This window comes from Lethenteron reissneri, chromosome 35 (assembly GCF_015708825.2).
Source record: "Lethenteron reissneri isolate LAM-NWPU_2019-01 chromosome 35, ASM1570882v1, whole genome shotgun sequence".
NCBI classification, from domain to species: domain Eukaryota; kingdom Metazoa; phylum Chordata; class Hyperoartia; order Petromyzontiformes; family Petromyzontidae; genus Lethenteron; species Lethenteron reissneri.
In genome coordinates this window covers 2,867,558-2,884,391 of record NC_083813.1, presented here as the reverse complement: position 1 = coordinate 2,884,391, position 16,834 = coordinate 2,867,558, and the positions used below count along the sequence as shown (strand labels likewise).

Here is a 16,834-nt window from a genome sequence, read left to right as displayed (position 1 = left end):
CGAAGTGGCTTATCACATGGACATATTTCCAAATTTGGAGGGAACTCAAAATACACAGCGGGCGTGAGGGTCAGGATCGAACCCACGACCTCCTGTACACCAGGCGAGGTCGTTAACGTCTCGCCACTGTGGCACCCCAAATGGGTGCGCCAGTCGACGAGCATGTGGTGAGTCAAAGTGTGGGCACTCCCAAGTCTTGCAAGATGTATGAACAACTCGCTTTACTACCCGGCTTCGCCCGAGACTTGGATTCTTGTTTTGGGTTCATTCACGGCCGACGCGGAGGGTTGGGTGACGTCAGCAGGCACACTGCGTGACGCTGCTGCATGCGGGTGACATCACAGATGTGACGTCACCACTCACTTGTCGGGAAGTACACTAAACATTTTGAACACACATTCACAAATTTCCCTTTTACATATATAGAAGATATGTGGAGTTGGCCGAATACCCAGAGCACTTCTTACTCATCCAACAATTTACTTAAAATTGACACGAAGGTTCAGACAAGGTTTATCGATTTCACTTTCACATTTGATACAAAATGAATTAATGCAAATGCTTGCCCATTATCAATATATTTAAGAGATAAGGATTGGTGCAATTAAAATAGATAATTTATAGAACGCCATACTGCTGATACGAGTCATTGCATTGAAGATGAAAACTCCTCTCATCTGCGAATGTCATCAATGGCATGGCCCTCCTATATTATCACAGATTGCAGCCTTAGTCCATGTTTCCATGGGACAGTGAACTCAAGTTGACCTCATTTCTCCCAGAAGTGCTTTTCACCATTTACCGAGTTACTACACGAGTGGAACAGGTCTTGGTATCAGAAAAAAATTCTGCTAAACCACTTTCTCCTCCAAATATTTAACAGAATAAAAAGGTCAAGCCGTCTGTAACATTAAACGTTCGATGTCAAATTGAAATATTCCCCACTGCCTACATTTTCTTTTGCTTTGCGACTGTTGTGGCCCAAATTCTGACGGAAAGCAAGTTCAGGCCAGCTTGCTAAGCAAAACTGGTTCAACTTCAGGTTGACCGAAATGAATGGAAACGCACTGCCAGGATGGAAAAATTCAGTTGATACTCGAGTCACACAGCTCAGGGAAACGAGACATCAGCGTAATTCACAGCGTACGTTCATCATCCCATCGGCTGTGTGCGGCAAGGATATTGTGACAATGTAGTTCGAAATAAAAGCACACATTACACCATTTGAGATTCAACACGTAAGATATCTTTATTTTATTTACAGGAAATCGTGAACGAACAGCATTCAAAACCAATAAGAACATCTTGTGGTGTAAATGTTTACATGACCAAATTTTCGTTTCAAGGTCAAATATTTATAAAGATGAGGCATGTGTGTAAATGCACACACCGGTACACATATGCATGCATCATAAAATAATCTTCAAATTGGCCTGAAAATGCGAGGGTAAGTGCAGGTTGACGAGCACTTACTAAATCAGTATCGCACAAATTAAGTAGATGGGCCAGCGCCATGCATGCCCAGTCGCCTTTCTCACCAATCAGACAACCAATTACCTCTGGCCAGGAATACAGCAGTGTCAACCCTTACAAGCACATTCATTCATTTATACATTATACTATACAGCAAGCCAATGCATGTATACACCAACACACACATTTATTGACACAGATGCACTCAAGCACTGCGACAAAGACGCAGACGGAACTCGTACATACAAAAGCCAAGCTGTGCTTTTCTTGGCAGCATCTTCAGCCGGCTTGCATCATCATTGACGTGACCACATTGTTGAAGGCTCTGAAAGAAAACCACAAAAATAATTTCTGTTAAATTTCGCTATATCCATATGAATACCTCAACCTGGATGTCTAAAAAAGCTTTAGGGTACAAGGCAGAAAGCTAAAATTTGGTAAATAGGTAGCTTTTAGGACATACAGAAAAATTCTGAAAATGCGAGTTTTCCATTTTAATGCCCCCAAAATCTTGATTGTAAGTGCCCCATATACATGCTTGTGCGTGTCATTCATAAACCGTTTAAAATTTAAGAGTGCGTTTGCTTTTAGTTTGATAGACTATTAAACAGCAAATAAAATTAAAGCGAGTTTTATATTTTATTGTTTTTGAGATATTTCGGATTCAAGCGGTTTTCAATGATAGAACACCCATTTTATGATGTTTAATCTGAATAATTTTAAAACAGTAAAAGATAGGGGTTTCCCCTCAAAGTATTAAATTAATTAATTTCTGTTCTTTCTAATAAAAAATATAACAGAATCTTTAAATTCAGTCGTTCCCAATGGGTACGTCAATAATGTGTTATTTCTGCGGAGAAATACACATTTTTGGAGTAGTTGTTCGTCTCTGCTCATAGATAAAAATTGTCAAAAAATCTAATCAGGTTAATTATTATATCTATTCAAAACTTTTGCCTGGCGAAGACAGGCTTTATGAACTAGTCAATAATACTGATAATTTTTTGGTTGCACAACATCGTAGGATAATCCTGCAATGTCTCACAAGGCTGATGGTAGGAATTCTTCACTCATGAAGATTTTTATTTTACAAAGAAGAGTCAGCTACACTGAAATGCACACATGTTCATTGAACTTCTTTTGCACCGTACGTCGCCAACCGTGCTAATTGGAAGGTGGATGAGACATTATTCCAATTACCGACTTAGAATTTCCATGCCTGGAGGTACAAGGGGCTTTGTTGTAATTTTCCTAGTTAACTGAATGAACTATTACACACAATATAGCTCCTTCAAGAACTAAAATCAGCTAACCACAGTAACCGTCCTCATTTTGTTACAGTTTAAAAGGGACCACACGTTCACGCGTCTTTATAAAACTGGGCAGGGCAGCAGTCAGAAGGCGAGGGGGAGCAATTCCAGGTCAGGGGCCAACTAAGCTTATCATCCTCTCTGCAAGGTCAATAAAAGGAGTGCCACTTTGTTTCAAATTAACCATGGTGGGGCAAACGGACCACTCTCATGAGAATGTGGAATTTCCATTTGTGGTTGCAACAGAGATGAGCACAGTCCTCATGCTCATTGGAGCTAGCACTTTGCCCCTTGCGAGAAGCTTGCAACATTTTCTTGCGAGTGCGCTGGTTTGTCTGTGCAGTCATTGGTGACCAGATGTGTGCACTGTGATTAAACAGACATGTAACATTCGTAGTAGATACACGTTCATCAGGTAGAGACCCTTCTACAATAAACATACATTATTACACTTACAACACATTAATCTAAATTGAGTGTGCAAAGTTTTCTTTCGATCCATGTTTAGACAAAAATGTGGTCAAGACTGATTCTATCATTCAGTGTGGTATATATTCTGAATTGCACCATAGCGGCATACAAATGGATGTGTAAATGTAAGTCATTGAAATGGGGAGAAAGCATCAATTGGCCAACTGTGCTAATATCGGAGGTGTGGGGAAGGACAACAAACTTAACACAAAAGGCAGTTCTAAATTAATTAAGTCTTCAATCTTGCTTTAAAAGTGCATAGCTCCAGTGGCTTCCTACTATCGGAAGAGCGTTCCAGACGGCCAGAGAAGCGCATCCGGAGGCTCGCGATGCGGTGACCGTCTTTGTTCGATGGCTAGCCAAAAGCCGCTGCTACGAGGATGACCGGAGCTCGCGTGATGGTTTAAACTCCTTGACGAGATCAACAACGTGTTGTGGTTCATTTGTGGCAACGGCAGATGTAAGCGGTGTGGCAATGTTGGTGTTCTCACGTGGACTGGATGGGATCGCCGGGATTGTAGAAAGGGTTGCACATGACGTCTGTGAAGGCCGTGTGCAGCTTACGGAACATCTGCGCGTCACAGGACGATGCGGTCACAGCAGTGTTAACGTGCGGCCAACACAAATCTTGCGCACAGGTTGAAGGGTCACCAGCATTATTAAAGTGTGACCAACACAAGACTCGTTTTACATTGAACTATACACGCAGCATTACATGTTTACGATCAGTCCACTGCTAACCTCTGGGACCCTTTTCACAACTCTTCACAATTTCGGGCATTACTATACTGCAATGGGAGATATCATCACCCCCCCTCCTCCTCCCCCAAATGGCTACACCCGCAGCCCTCTCCTGGTTTGTTGAGGTCTCAGCCCATAAGACCTCTGGAGCATATCCAATTATAATTGGTAAGTGGGAAGAGATGTTGTTGAATGCATAAACTGGCCACAAATAATTGTAAGGACGAACACAAAGTGACTTTAATAAAATAATTCACTCACAAGCGGTGGTGCATCTTTTTGTACACTCACAGAGTTTGCCGCATACCAATAAAAACACGTCCTATTTCTCCCCCCCGAGTTGGAATGTGTCAATATGTCAATACAAGTGACAGATCAAACCTGTTAAGAAATGCTCTTTGGGTCTTTCAGTTCGCCTGCTGTATTTTTTCACCTGAAGACGATTGCTTATGTTGCGATCGAAACGTCGTGATTTTTTTTATTATTTTTCTATCTACGTGACTTTACTGAAAGATCAAAAGAGTATGAATTCCTGCAGTCATGAAAGCTTTAAGTCAAGATTTGTTAAGAAATGCTTTTGGGCGCCGCGGTGGCAAGATGTTAACTACATCGCCTGGTCTGTAGGTTGTGGGTTTCATTACAATCCTGGCACCTGTATATTTGGAGTTTGCATGTTCTCCCCGTGGTCACGTTCATTTTTAATCCAGGTCCTTTGCTATGAATTTCCACATAAGCCACTTCATTTATCTACCATTTGTGGCCAGGTCACTTCTGAAAAAGAGCTATACAGGCTCTCCTTGACATACGTGAAAGATGCGTTCCTGGAAAAGCGCGCGTATCTCAAAATCGCGCATGTCAAAGCAATTTTCCCATAATAAATATTGGTAAAGGAGGGGTTTCGGGAATTTCACTCGCATACTCTTAGGTTTTTCCGGTAAAGTCACGTAGGTAAAACATAAATAATAAAAATAATAGAAATAATAATAGAAATAAAATGATAAAACCATTATTTTATTTCTATTATTATTTCTATTGGTTTTATTATTTATTTATTTTTTACCTACGTGACTTTACCGAAAAAACCTAAGAGTATGAATCCTTGCAGTCATGAAAGCTTCAAATCTAGAATTTCACTCGCATACATAATCGCCTCTATTATCCTAGCCTATATCAATACAATACATGTACACAGAATATAATACTTTATAAATTCAAAATAATGTTTAGTTTTAGATTTTCTCGAGAGACACAAGACAGAGGGATGAACACCGGTGTACACGCGGCGAGATGCTGTACAGTATAGCACACTAGTTATCGTACCGCACTGGCTGCTGGCAACGCCATTTGGTCACGGTGCCAGGCTAGGGTGGCGTACGTCGCGTTGGGGATGACGTTATTCCAAAAATTGCCTCGCTCGTGTCAATAAAAGGTCTAAATACAAAGCACGCACATTATTCCAAAATGGCGTACCACAAAAGCTTGTAAACCGAGGATTACATGCATAGCTCAGTCGGCTTACCTGGTAAAATAAATAAGTTTAGTTTAGTAGTTAAAGTTTAGTAGTTTGTCGTCACTGATGATCAGGCTGTCAACTTGCTACGCTTGATAATTTGGTTTATTCGTGGGTGACTAAGCATTCAATTCAGTATACCCATGATCTCGGCAGTGCTCACCCAGTACCGACACTATTACACCCCTCCGAGCCACCCAGCCTGCCCTACACAAGAGCCCGAAGATAGGGTCACTTTGGTCTGTCTTGAAAAATGCAGTCGTATGTGCTGTGTGCAAACAGGTGCGATACCCACACTTCGGATTTCATTGTCTCTGAGCGACGTGTTTGACGAGTCGACCACGATGACGAACTTGACTTTGGTGTTCGTCACGTAGCCATATCTGAGACCACTGGTGAAGGTGACACTAAAATTGCACTGCTGTTGGAGCTGATATAGAAACGTACACTGCTGCTCGACACACAACATGTAACACAGTGGCAACTGCAGTTAGAGCACTGAATTTGCACTCGGAAGATCTTCAGTTTGAATCCAAATTGGCGGTCAACTAAATGAGTTTCAATTCGTGAAGTCAACAGAAACCACCAAAACGAGACTGGCCCTAGCCAAATGAATGTTGATTTTCCACCACTGGCTCAAGAGTTGCGAGCAGATATAAGCACTGCTGCATTTTTAGTTTAAGCCAGGAGACACCCAAGATTTAAACAATAAGTACTGTATATGAATAAACAAGCCAAATATATATACAAAGTGTTGATCTGTTCCCCTCTCGAACGAGCAATGCGACAATGACTATTTCTGCCGGCGGTCTTGAGGTTGACCAAATATAGACAATTTATCCAAATTATAAGTTCCAAATTATACAGGAAAAATGACACGTGGTAAAGAGTAAATGTCACTTCATAGATATTTCCCACTGCTGACTTTCCACAAAGTGCTACTCATCGGAGCGTATCCGAGGAAGTCCTCGGTCACACTCTAGGGGTGCTCCAACCCCAGCTATACACGTCACAGGACTACGTCCAACACCAACTTTAACACATTAAGTCAAAGCGTTCCCTTAACTCAAACGACTGCAGGGCCGGACTCATCACATCTGGTGGCCTTCCGAGACAGCTGTGAAATTGTGACATTCCAACGGTAGGGGCTCGTGTAACCAACACGTGACGACTGTTAACCAAATTTCGATTTAAAGCTTTCGTGACTGCAGGGATTCATCTTCTTGGTTCTTTCGGTAAAGTCACGTAGAAGGGAAGTAATAAAATAATAAAAATAAAACATAATTAAACAATTCTCACGACGTTTCGGCCACAACGCAAGCAGCCGTCCTCAGGTGAAAACCAGGTCCGTCGAGGCGACAGAGTCTGAATGAAACAGCACACGGGCTTAGAGCATATATATAAGCTGGGCGCATTGACAAAGGAATTTGCATATCAACAGGAATTTAGCATATTTATGGGAAATGCAGGAATGTAATTAGTACTGCATATGCATGTGCATTATGCAGGATTAACAGCATCAAAGGGAGCTGCAGTTACTGCTGCTGTAGCAGTTGCTGCTGCTACTGCAGTTGCTGCTGCTGCTGCAGTTGCTGCTGCTGCTGCACTTGCTGCTGCTGCTGCACTTACTGCTGCTGCTGCAGTTGCTGCCTTATCCATTTTAATATAACACTATGTATTATTCTACCCACCCTAATGTGTATCATACTGCTATATGTTTACTGTACAATTACGACACCATACATTACTCTGCACACTGCACCATGCCAGTGAGTGGAACGCGGTCTGAAAGTCACCGTTAACGTGAACACAATCAGTTAAGATCCGAAATGGTTTATTACGTCCTTCCAATGATTGCTAAGCCAGAATCCATCTTCTCGGTTGAAATTGTCTCTGTGTTTGTATATGTGGATCGCCTCATGAACGAATCTCTCATGATAGCCAGATGGCTTGCAGAGAACCTCTGTCTTGGAGAAGTCAATGTCATGTGAGCCCACTGAATTGTAACAGTGATCTGCCACGGCTGAGGTGTTTGTCCTACCGTGTTTCAGGTCTGCCTTATGTTCACGGATGCAGTCCGAGACATGTCGTTTGGTTTCTCCAATGTAACTGCTACCACAGAGGCAACTTAGTTTGTAGACGCCAGGGTACTGTATGTCTGGAACCACATCTTTTACAGACGGGACCAGATCACGGATTTTATGTACTGTGTTGAATCGGACCTGGATCTTGTGTTTAATCAGGATTTTGGAGATCTTTTTTGTGACCCCAGCAATGTAGGGTAAGGTGATGGTCTTGAAAGGCTCCTCAACAGGATCCTTCTTGATGGTTGGAGTGATGGCTTTGCGGATTGTGTAGTCGGAGTAACCATTAGCCTTAAGAGCTTGGCGTACGTGTTTGAGTTCACTGGAAATGTGTTCATGGTCGGAGATGCATTGGGCTCTATGATATAGAGTCTTGATGAGGGAATTCTTCTGGGATGGATGGTGGTGGGAATCCGGTTTTAGATAAGCATCCGTGTGGGTGGCTTTCCTGTAGACAGAGTGGCTCATTGAACCATCAGGTCTCCTTTTGATTAGGACATCCAAAAAGGGTAGCTTGCCATCATTTTCGACTTCCATGGTGAATCTGATGGCTGGGTGTATGGAATTGATGGAAGAGGTACGTAGACGACACTTTTGTCATCTGGCCACATGGCCGGCCTGCTCTAGACCAATTTCTCGACCACATCAATTCCATACACCCAGCCATCAGATTCACCATGGAAGTCGAAAATGATGGCAAGCTACCCTTTTTGGATGTCCTAATCAAAAGGAGACCTGATGGTTCAATGAGCCACTCTGTCTACAGGAAAGCCACCCACACGGATGCTTATCTAAAACCGGATTCCCACCACCATCCATCCCAGAAGAATTCCCTCATCAAGACTCTATATCATAGAGCCCAATGCATCTCCGACCATGAACACATTTCCAGTGAACTCAAACACGTACGCCAAGCTCTTAAGGCTAATGGTTACTCCGACTACACAATCCGCAAAGCCATCACTCCAACCATCAAGAAGGATCCTGTTGAGGAGCCTTTCAAGACCATCACCTTACCCTACATTGCTGGGGTCACAAAAAAGATCTCCAAAATCCTGATTAAACACAAGATCCAGGTCCGATTCAACACAGTACATAAAATCCGTGATCTGGTCCCGTCTGTAAAAGATGTGGTTCCAGACATACAGTACCCTGGCGTCTACAAACTAAGTTGCCTCTGTGGTAGCAGTTACATTGGAGAAACCAAACGACATGTCTCGGACCGCATCCGTGAACATAAGGCAGACCTGAAACACGGTAGGACAAACACCTCAGCCGTGGCAGATCACTGTTACAATTCAGTGGGCTCACATGACATTGACTTCTCCAAGACAGAGGTTCTCTGCAAGCCATCTGGCTATCATGAGAGATTCGTTCATGAGGCGATCCACATATACAAACACAGAGACAATTTCAACCGAGAAGATGGATTCTGGCTTAGCAATCATTGGAAGGACGTAATAAACCATTTCGGATCTTAACTGATTGTGTTCACGTTAACGGTGACTTTCAGACCGCGTTCCACTCACTGGTATGGTGCAGTGTGCAGAGTAATGTATGGTGTCGTAATTGTACAGTAAACATATAGCAGTATGATACACATTAGGGTGGGTAGAATAATACATAGTGTTATATTAAAATGGATAAGGCAGCAACTGCAGCAGCAGCAGTAAGTGCAGCAGCAGCAGCAAGTGCAGCAGCAGCAGCAAGTGCAGCAGCAGCAGCAACTGCAGCAGCAGCAGCAACTGCAGTAGCAGCAGCAACTGCTACAGCAGCAGTAACTGCAGCTCCCTTTGATGCTGTTAATCCTGCATAATGCACATGCATATGCAGTACTAATTACATTCCTGCATTTCCCATAAATATGCTAAATTCCTGTTGATATGCAAATTCCTTTGTCAATGCGCCCAGCTTATATATATGCTCTAAGCCCGTGTGCTGTTTCATTCAGACTCTGTCGCCTCGACGGACCTGGTTTTCACCTGAGGACGGCTGCTTGCGTTGTGGCCGAAACGTCGTGAGAATTGTTTTATTATGTTTTATTTTTATTATTTTATTACTTCCCTTCTACGTGACTTTACCGAAAGAACCAAGAAGACTGTTAACCAGGCAAAACGTCATATTTTTTTTGATAAATCAAGGTTAAGCAAGTATTCCTAACACCAATCGTGGAATTCTGGAATTCTTGAATGTCCACCGCTGGCTCATGGCCCCCTGAGGAAATGAGAGAACCACCCGACTATTGCTCATATGATGTTATCTTCCTCTCCTGGTATGTAGGAGGTCGTGGGTTCGATTCCGACCCCGACGTCTGGATATTTGGAGTTTGCATGCTCTCCCTGTGGTCGCATAGATTTTTCTCCGGGTCCTCCGGTCTTTTCCTCCACATTTAGAAACATGCGTTTAGAGTATTTGACTGCCACACATTTCCACATGATAAGCCACTTCGTTGACCAATCATTTCTGATAGCCAGGTCGCTTCTGAAAAATAACAGCTCAGTGGGCTTTACCTAGTAAAATAGTTTGCGTTAGTATACTTATTTATCGTGATTTAATTACCTTACCTATACGCTTATTGTTTGTTCTACACTATGGGGACCTCATTTGCCAGTAAAAATATGATAATTGGTTCTTTACCCTTCTATCTGGCAACAAAACTGACACCTTTTTGCAAGGAGTCATGTTTGCATAGACCGCAATACCTGCAGTCATAATACAAACAAAAGAACATAACTCTGATAATGTGCACTGTCCTTGAAGTTGATTGGTCCACACCCGAGACAGCTTTCCTTCAAGCCTAGTCTCATATGGGTTGGACCAGATGACGCCAAAAGGCGCACAACTCAAGGACAATGCACCATCAGAGTATGAGAGCTCGGGGCAAGCATCTACACTATGGGGACCTCATTTGCCAGTAAAAATATGATAATTGGTTCTTTACCCTTCTATCTGGCAACAAAACTGACACCTTTTTGCAAGGAGTCATGTTTGCATAGACCGCAATACCTGCAGTCATAATACAAACAAAAGAACATAACTCTGATAATGTGCACTGTCCTTGAAGTTGATTGGTCCACACCTGAGACAGCTTTCCTTCAAGCCTAGTCTCATATGGGTTGGACCAGATGACGCCAAAAGGCGCACAACTCAAGGACAATGCACCATCAGAGTATGAGAGCTCGGGGCAAGCATCTACACTATGGGGACCTCATTTGCCAGTAAAAATATGATAATTGGTTCTTTACCCTTCTATCTGGCAACAAAACTGACACCTTTTTGCAAGGAGTCATGTTTGCATAGACCGCAATACCTGCAGTCATAATACAAACAAAAGAACATAACTCTGATAATGTGCACTGTCCTTGAAGTTGATTGGTATTATGACTGCAGGTATTGCGGTCTATGCAAACATGACTCCTTGCAAAAAGGTGTCAGTTTTGTTGCCAGATAGAAGGGTAAAGAACCAATTATCATATTTTTACTGGCAAATGAGGTCCCCATAGTGTAGATGCTTGCCCCGAGCTCTCATACTCTGATGGTGCATTGTCCTCGAGTTGTGCGCCTTTTGGCGTCATCTGGTCCAACCCATATGAGACTAGGCTTGAAGGAAAGCTGTCTCGGGTGTGGACCAATCAACTTCAAGGACAGTGCACATTATCAGAGTTATGTTCTTTTGTTTGTATTATGACTGCAGGTATTGCGGTCTATGCAAACATGACTCCTTGCAAAAAGGTGTCAGTTTTGTTGCCAGATAGAAGGGTAAAGAACCAATTATCTTATTGTTTGTTGTTGTGACTTTCTAACCCTGTGCCCCTACTGGACATCTGTGTGAAAACGAGCTTGGTAGCTCATCGGATTTCTCCAGAATAAACCAATATTCTGAATAAAGATAGCGTAAAGATTCTGACGAGCAGATCTGACTCCCCTCGGGGATCGATGAGCAGAGAACCAATTTGCAGATCTGACTCCCACTCGGGGTCGACGATCAGCAGGAAGCCAATCTGCAGATCCGACTCCCCCCCCCCCCCCCCCCCCTCTGGGCTTGCGAGCGGCCAGGCAGGGAGGACAGGATACACTTTGTAGTCCTCGGTGGGGTACAGCAGCCCCAGGTAGAGCTCCCGCAGGTCTCCCGCAGACTTCCCGGCCGCCGCCATCTTCTCCTCGACCACATCGAGCGAGGTGTGCACCGTGTAGTGGAACTTGAGCTCGTTGCTGGGCGGCGCGTTGCGGATGTACAGCGGGTAGTTCTGCGATGGACGTGTTAAAACAAAACCCGTACGAGACACGGAGCCACATTACGGGTAAGCGTCGCATTCATTATCTTCGGCGGAAAGGTCGAGAGGCCAACGTGGCCACCGCCATCGATGCCACAAAACATCATCACTGGTTTCTAACCTTTTTTTTACCTATGCAACAAAACCATCGCTGGTTTCTAACCTCACCCATAACGTCACAACATCTAACCTATAACCACCACATCCCGAATAATAATAATTACATTTTATACAGCGTCATTCACGCTAACTGCCTCCCACAACACAAATATTATGTTTACCCGCCATCAACCCTCTGAGGTGACTAGAGTATCATCATCAGGAGCCGCCATTAACTATCCACTGCTGGATGAACACCTGCCAAAGCCATCAACGTCAGGCCCAGAGAGATTCATGGTTTCGCTGCCGCGAGAGGTGCAGAGGCGGAAGCGACAGCGGAGCTCTGTAAATATAATGTACCAGACCGTAACTTGAAAGTGTTATATGTTTTTACTTATTAAACGTAGTTTCAACACTCGTTTCGAATGCACCCAAGTCGGACACGCAGCCCAGGTGGTGGTTATCGACGAGTCGTTTGTTTTGGGGTTTGTGACGAGCACCATTATTTAACAAAATCAACACGCATACACCGTCTACAGCCATTTCTGGACCTGAAAACTCAGCCGTAAATCCGTTTCAATACGGGCAAATTTTTTTTTTATTTGTTTGTGTTTCTCCCTTGCGATGGGACTTCGTATGATGAACGTTGATATGTATAAGGACACGGGGTGACCAATAAGGACTGAATCTCCGTTGCCTTCACATATAACGATGTTTTGTTGCACCAGTCTATGTTTTGGCTTGAGAGACCAATTCTAGATTTTAAGTTTTCGTGACTATGAGATACAGTAATTCTCACTTGATACAGTAATTTTGCTGTGACGGTTCCACCTGAAGACGGAAGCTTGTGTTGCCTCCGAAACGTCGTGATTTAATTGATTTTACCTACGTGACTTTACCGAAAAAACCAACGAGTATGAGAGACCAATTTTAATGCAGCGACCTTAACTTTTAACCACGGGGTGGGGACCTCTGGACACGTTTGGACCTTTTTGGGGGTCTGAACGTGTGAACGTGAGCCAGGGCTCGCTAAAACAACTCGTGCAGAGTTCACGAGACGTCACTGACAAGAGCGGCTCCATGCAAAACCCCACGGGGCACTGCTGAACTAAAGAGCAGCACACATAATATACACACACCAACACGCTTCGCGTTGTCTTTTCAAACATAAACGTCGCATGGTCCGAGTCGATCGTTCTAGTGATCGTCGCTTTGTGTGTCGCAGAGCTTCACGGTTCGACTTCCCAGAGGCTCGTCAACCCCCCCACCCACCCCACCACCGACTAACACTGCGTGCCATTGAAATCGAAGCCGATGCGAGCCACCCGCCTCCCGCACGCCGTGGAAACACCAACAAGCTCCCGGCGACATGATCCGCAAAGGCGGGGCCAGCGTCACGCGATTCCCAAAACTTGCTAAAAATTGAAACCAAAAGAAATGGCCACACAATGAGTTGGTTGGAAAGAAAGGAAGGTAGTGACAGCGCGTCGTCGGCTTTCGCGAGCAATGTATGTTATCCCGTAACAGAGAGGTGTTTTTTTGGGTTAGGATCGCGTAAATGTTGCTGCGGTGGGTTCACTCCCCCAACACACAACCGGTGTGCCGTACGAGCAACGAATCGGCCACGTTTTGTTTACGTGACAAACCTTTAATAACTGTCTGTGTCGGGTGGTGGCGGGTTGAACGTCGCAACATTTATATTTACGCGACCTGACCCCACAAGCAAAACAACCCCTCTCATTGATGGAAAGACAGTACCGTGTTGGGTAACTGCGGCGGCGGGGGGGGGATGGAGTGTGTGGGAACATAGCCAGCACCCTCCTGAAAGAACAAACAGAGTCAAGCGAGTGATCGAAGCTTTCCAGGGCAGAGAGGAGAGTCAGAACAGAGATCCCCACCTCCTTCGCCACCACAGCCACGCACACCGCCATGCTGGAGGGGCCTCCCTCCACTTCCGCCTTCGCGCGGTGACGTCACCCGGGGGAGGGCGTGGCTTCGACCGTCACGTGATCTGTCACGCGCTAAGAATCGACGGGCATCGTTCCGCCGTACTCGCGATTAAATAATCGATTATTACTTGTAGGGCATTGCCGCGGGTGAGTTGTCGAATCGTGACTTGGAATCGATTCGGCGTGGGGCGATGTTGGGGGGTGAGTATTGTAGTAGTGAAATCGATCCTACGGCGGATCGACGGGTGGTGAATCGTGGAGGAGCGGTGGCGCAGTGATTGCGAGTTGAGTGTGCGTGTCTCGGTTCGCTCCGCGGTTGTTGTTGTTGTTCATTCACTCCGCGGTTGTTGTTGTTGTTCATTCACTGCGGGGATAATCGATGTTGATTCGGGGCCGCTGCGTTTAGTCGAGGCGCGTGAACTGGCGACTGCTTCGCGTGCCAGCAGCAAGCCACCGCACTTCCTCGATTGTCGGCGCGAGTTGTCTCGCCTCCACGTGCACACACAGCGCCTTTGGCTCTAAGGCGCTTCTAGCCAAGGCCGTAATTATAATATAATTATAGTATATATTGGGGGACACACAGCAATATTCAAATACAGTATGCTCAAAATGCCCCCCCCCCCCCAATATTTTGCTATAAAAAATTAATTGCTATGCTATGTAAATAAAAACAACAATTTGCTAAACCTTGGCCACAATATCTGGGCTGTCTTCATATAAATCAATGCATAGATTTCTGTTTATATTATTGTGGTTTTGGTTGTCCTTTATTAATCCCTAATCTCTGCCATTACATACAATGAAACAAGAAATGGTAAACAAGTAAAAACAGCAATGTAATACAATACACTCTTAGACATTGTAAAAAAAAAGTCCATCCCATGAGTTAGTGAATTTTTAAATATTTTAGGTAGGAAATGAGTTTTCAAATTCAGATCTTTTTAAATCCTTTATATTAAGTTCGCTTGCTTGCTGCGTGCTTGCTTGCTTGCTTACGACCGTGCAAATCTTTCGGTCTTTTTTAACCCACTTCCTGTGATCCAATCGAGCTGACATTTTCCACACAGACTCGTTGTGCGTGACAATTAATTTGCGTGACATTTTTTTTTCCAAAATTTTACACTGTTTAGGGATTTTTAAAAAAAATATTTAATTACCAATTGCTTAATGCTGGCAGACAATCATCTGACCCATAGGTGGCAGCCATCTCAAGCCAGAGGACGAGAGGACTCTAGCCGCCACGCATATTAAGGATTTAGAGTGAAAAACTTTGTTTTTACGGGTTAATTTTTTCTGGGTTGGGACCCCCAGACACCCTGGAAGATTTGGTCCCCCCCAATGCTGACTCCACCAACACGGGGTGGTGCCATGACGCTGGGTACGAAGTGGGGCTACGGGGAGGGCGTGTGGAGGGGTGTGGGGAGCGCGTGGGGTCCGTGGCTACGGGAATGAGGGTGGTGGTGGGCGTGGACCCTCGGGATGGAGGGGAAGGATTGGGGCCATGGGGGTGGACCCTAGGGATGGAGGGGAAGGATTGGGGCCATGGGGGTGGACCCTAGGGATGGAGGGGAAGGATTGGGGCCATGGGGTGACCCTAGGGATGGAGGGGAAGGATTGGGCCATGGGGGTGGACCCTAGGGATGGAGGGGAAGGATTGGGGCCATGGGGGTGGACCCTAGGGATGGAGGGGAAGGATTGGGGCCATGGGGGTGGACCCTCGGGATGGAGGGGAAGGATTGGGGCCATGGGGTGGACCCTCGGGATGGAGGGGAAGGATTGGGGCCATGGGGGTGGACCCTAGGGATGGAGGGGAAGGATTGGGGCCATGGGGGTGGACCCTAGGGATGGAGGGGAAGGATTGGGGCCATGGGGGTGGACCCTAGGGATGGAGGGGAAGGATTGGGCATGGGGGTGGCCCCTCGGGATGGAGGGAAGGAGGATGGGGCTATGGGGTGGACCCTAGGGATGGAGGGGAAGGATTGGGGCCATGGGGGTGGACCCTAGGGATGGAGGGGAAGGATGGGGGCCATGGAGGTGGACCCTAGGGATGGAGGGGAAGGATTGGGGCCATGGGGGTGGACCCTAGGGATGGAGGGGAAGGATTGGGGCCAGGGAGGAAGAGGTTTGAGGTCTTGAGGGAGGAGCGGAGATGGGGTGGGAGGGGCTCGATTGCTTGATGTGGAGAGGAAGCTTTAACAACGTTGCACACATGCTGGGAACCCACGTGTCCCCTCCAGGTCCCTACGATCTGGCCATGATGCGGATCTGCTTTCCCAGGTCGAGGCGGCTTGGGTCTAGGGGCCATCCATTTAGTATGGAGGGGGGAGGGGGGTTAAGCCAAATGCGTACGCTCGTGTATGGGAGGTCTACTGACAATGTACGCATAGGAAACGGGGGGGGGGGGGGGGGTGGTGAAGCCTCGATAATTTGCCGTCATTGGCCTTGCTGCTATTCAGCCCGACACATTGCGCGCGCGTGATGATGAAAGTCCGATATAATACGTCACCTGTTCGACTGGGTTCAGCCGGCGTTTGAAGCTAGCGGACACGAGACACACCTTTTTAAAGGTACGCAACCTCATTCTTTAGTGCAGCCGGCGGTGGACTATCTGTGTGCTTAAACACGTTAATATTGTTAATCCTTGGTCGTTTCTGCGTGGATTAAATATCGGCCGTTCTATAGGTCTCGTAGGTGGCAGGGGGGGTATAAAAAAGTCCGCGTGCGTACAGGGAGGGGGGGAGGGGTCAAGTTTTGACAGATTTGTGCGTACGGACTCAATGGATGGCCCCCTATGGGGTGACTCGAGATGTTTACCCGTGTAGCCCCCAGGCTATGGAACGCTCTTCTACGAAATATCAGAGGGATCTCTGAGTCTGTGGACATTTAAAAAATGCGCCTTCAAACCTATTTATACGCTTCCCAT

At 45.6% G+C, this 16,834-nt stretch overlaps 2 protein-coding genes across 4 annotated transcripts in view; one reads left to right on the top strand and one right to left on the bottom strand.

Moving 5' to 3' along the window:
- Window positions 1–1,223: 1,223 nt before the first annotated feature.
- Window positions 1,224–14,034, bottom strand: TRAPPC2L (trafficking protein particle complex subunit 2L). The gene is made up of 5 exons (XM_061565568.1): window positions 13,861–14,034; window positions 11,664–11,836; window positions 5,801–5,888; window positions 3,746–3,825; window positions 1,224–1,798 (listed from the first exon to the last, which is right to left on the bottom strand). The coding sequence occupies exons 1-5, from the start codon at window positions 13,891–13,893 to the stop codon at window positions 1,753–1,755; spliced, it is 420 nt and encodes a 139-aa protein (XP_061421552.1). The 5' UTR covers window positions 13,894–14,034; the 3' UTR covers window positions 1,224–1,752.
- Window positions 14,035–14,143: 109 nt separating this feature from the next.
- Window positions 14,144–16,834, top strand: part of GALNS (galactosamine (N-acetyl)-6-sulfatase) — a 38,686-nt gene continuing 35,995 nt past the window's right edge. The window contains exon 1 of one of the 3 annotated variants that reach the window (XM_061565564.1): window positions 14,144–14,202. The gene's annotated coding sequence lies outside the window, so the exon portion shown is untranslated. Of the gene's footprint in view, window positions 14,203–16,380; window positions 16,479–16,834 lie in introns of those variants that run through there. The other 2 variants (XM_061565565.1, XM_061565567.1) reach the window with 2 other exon arrangements.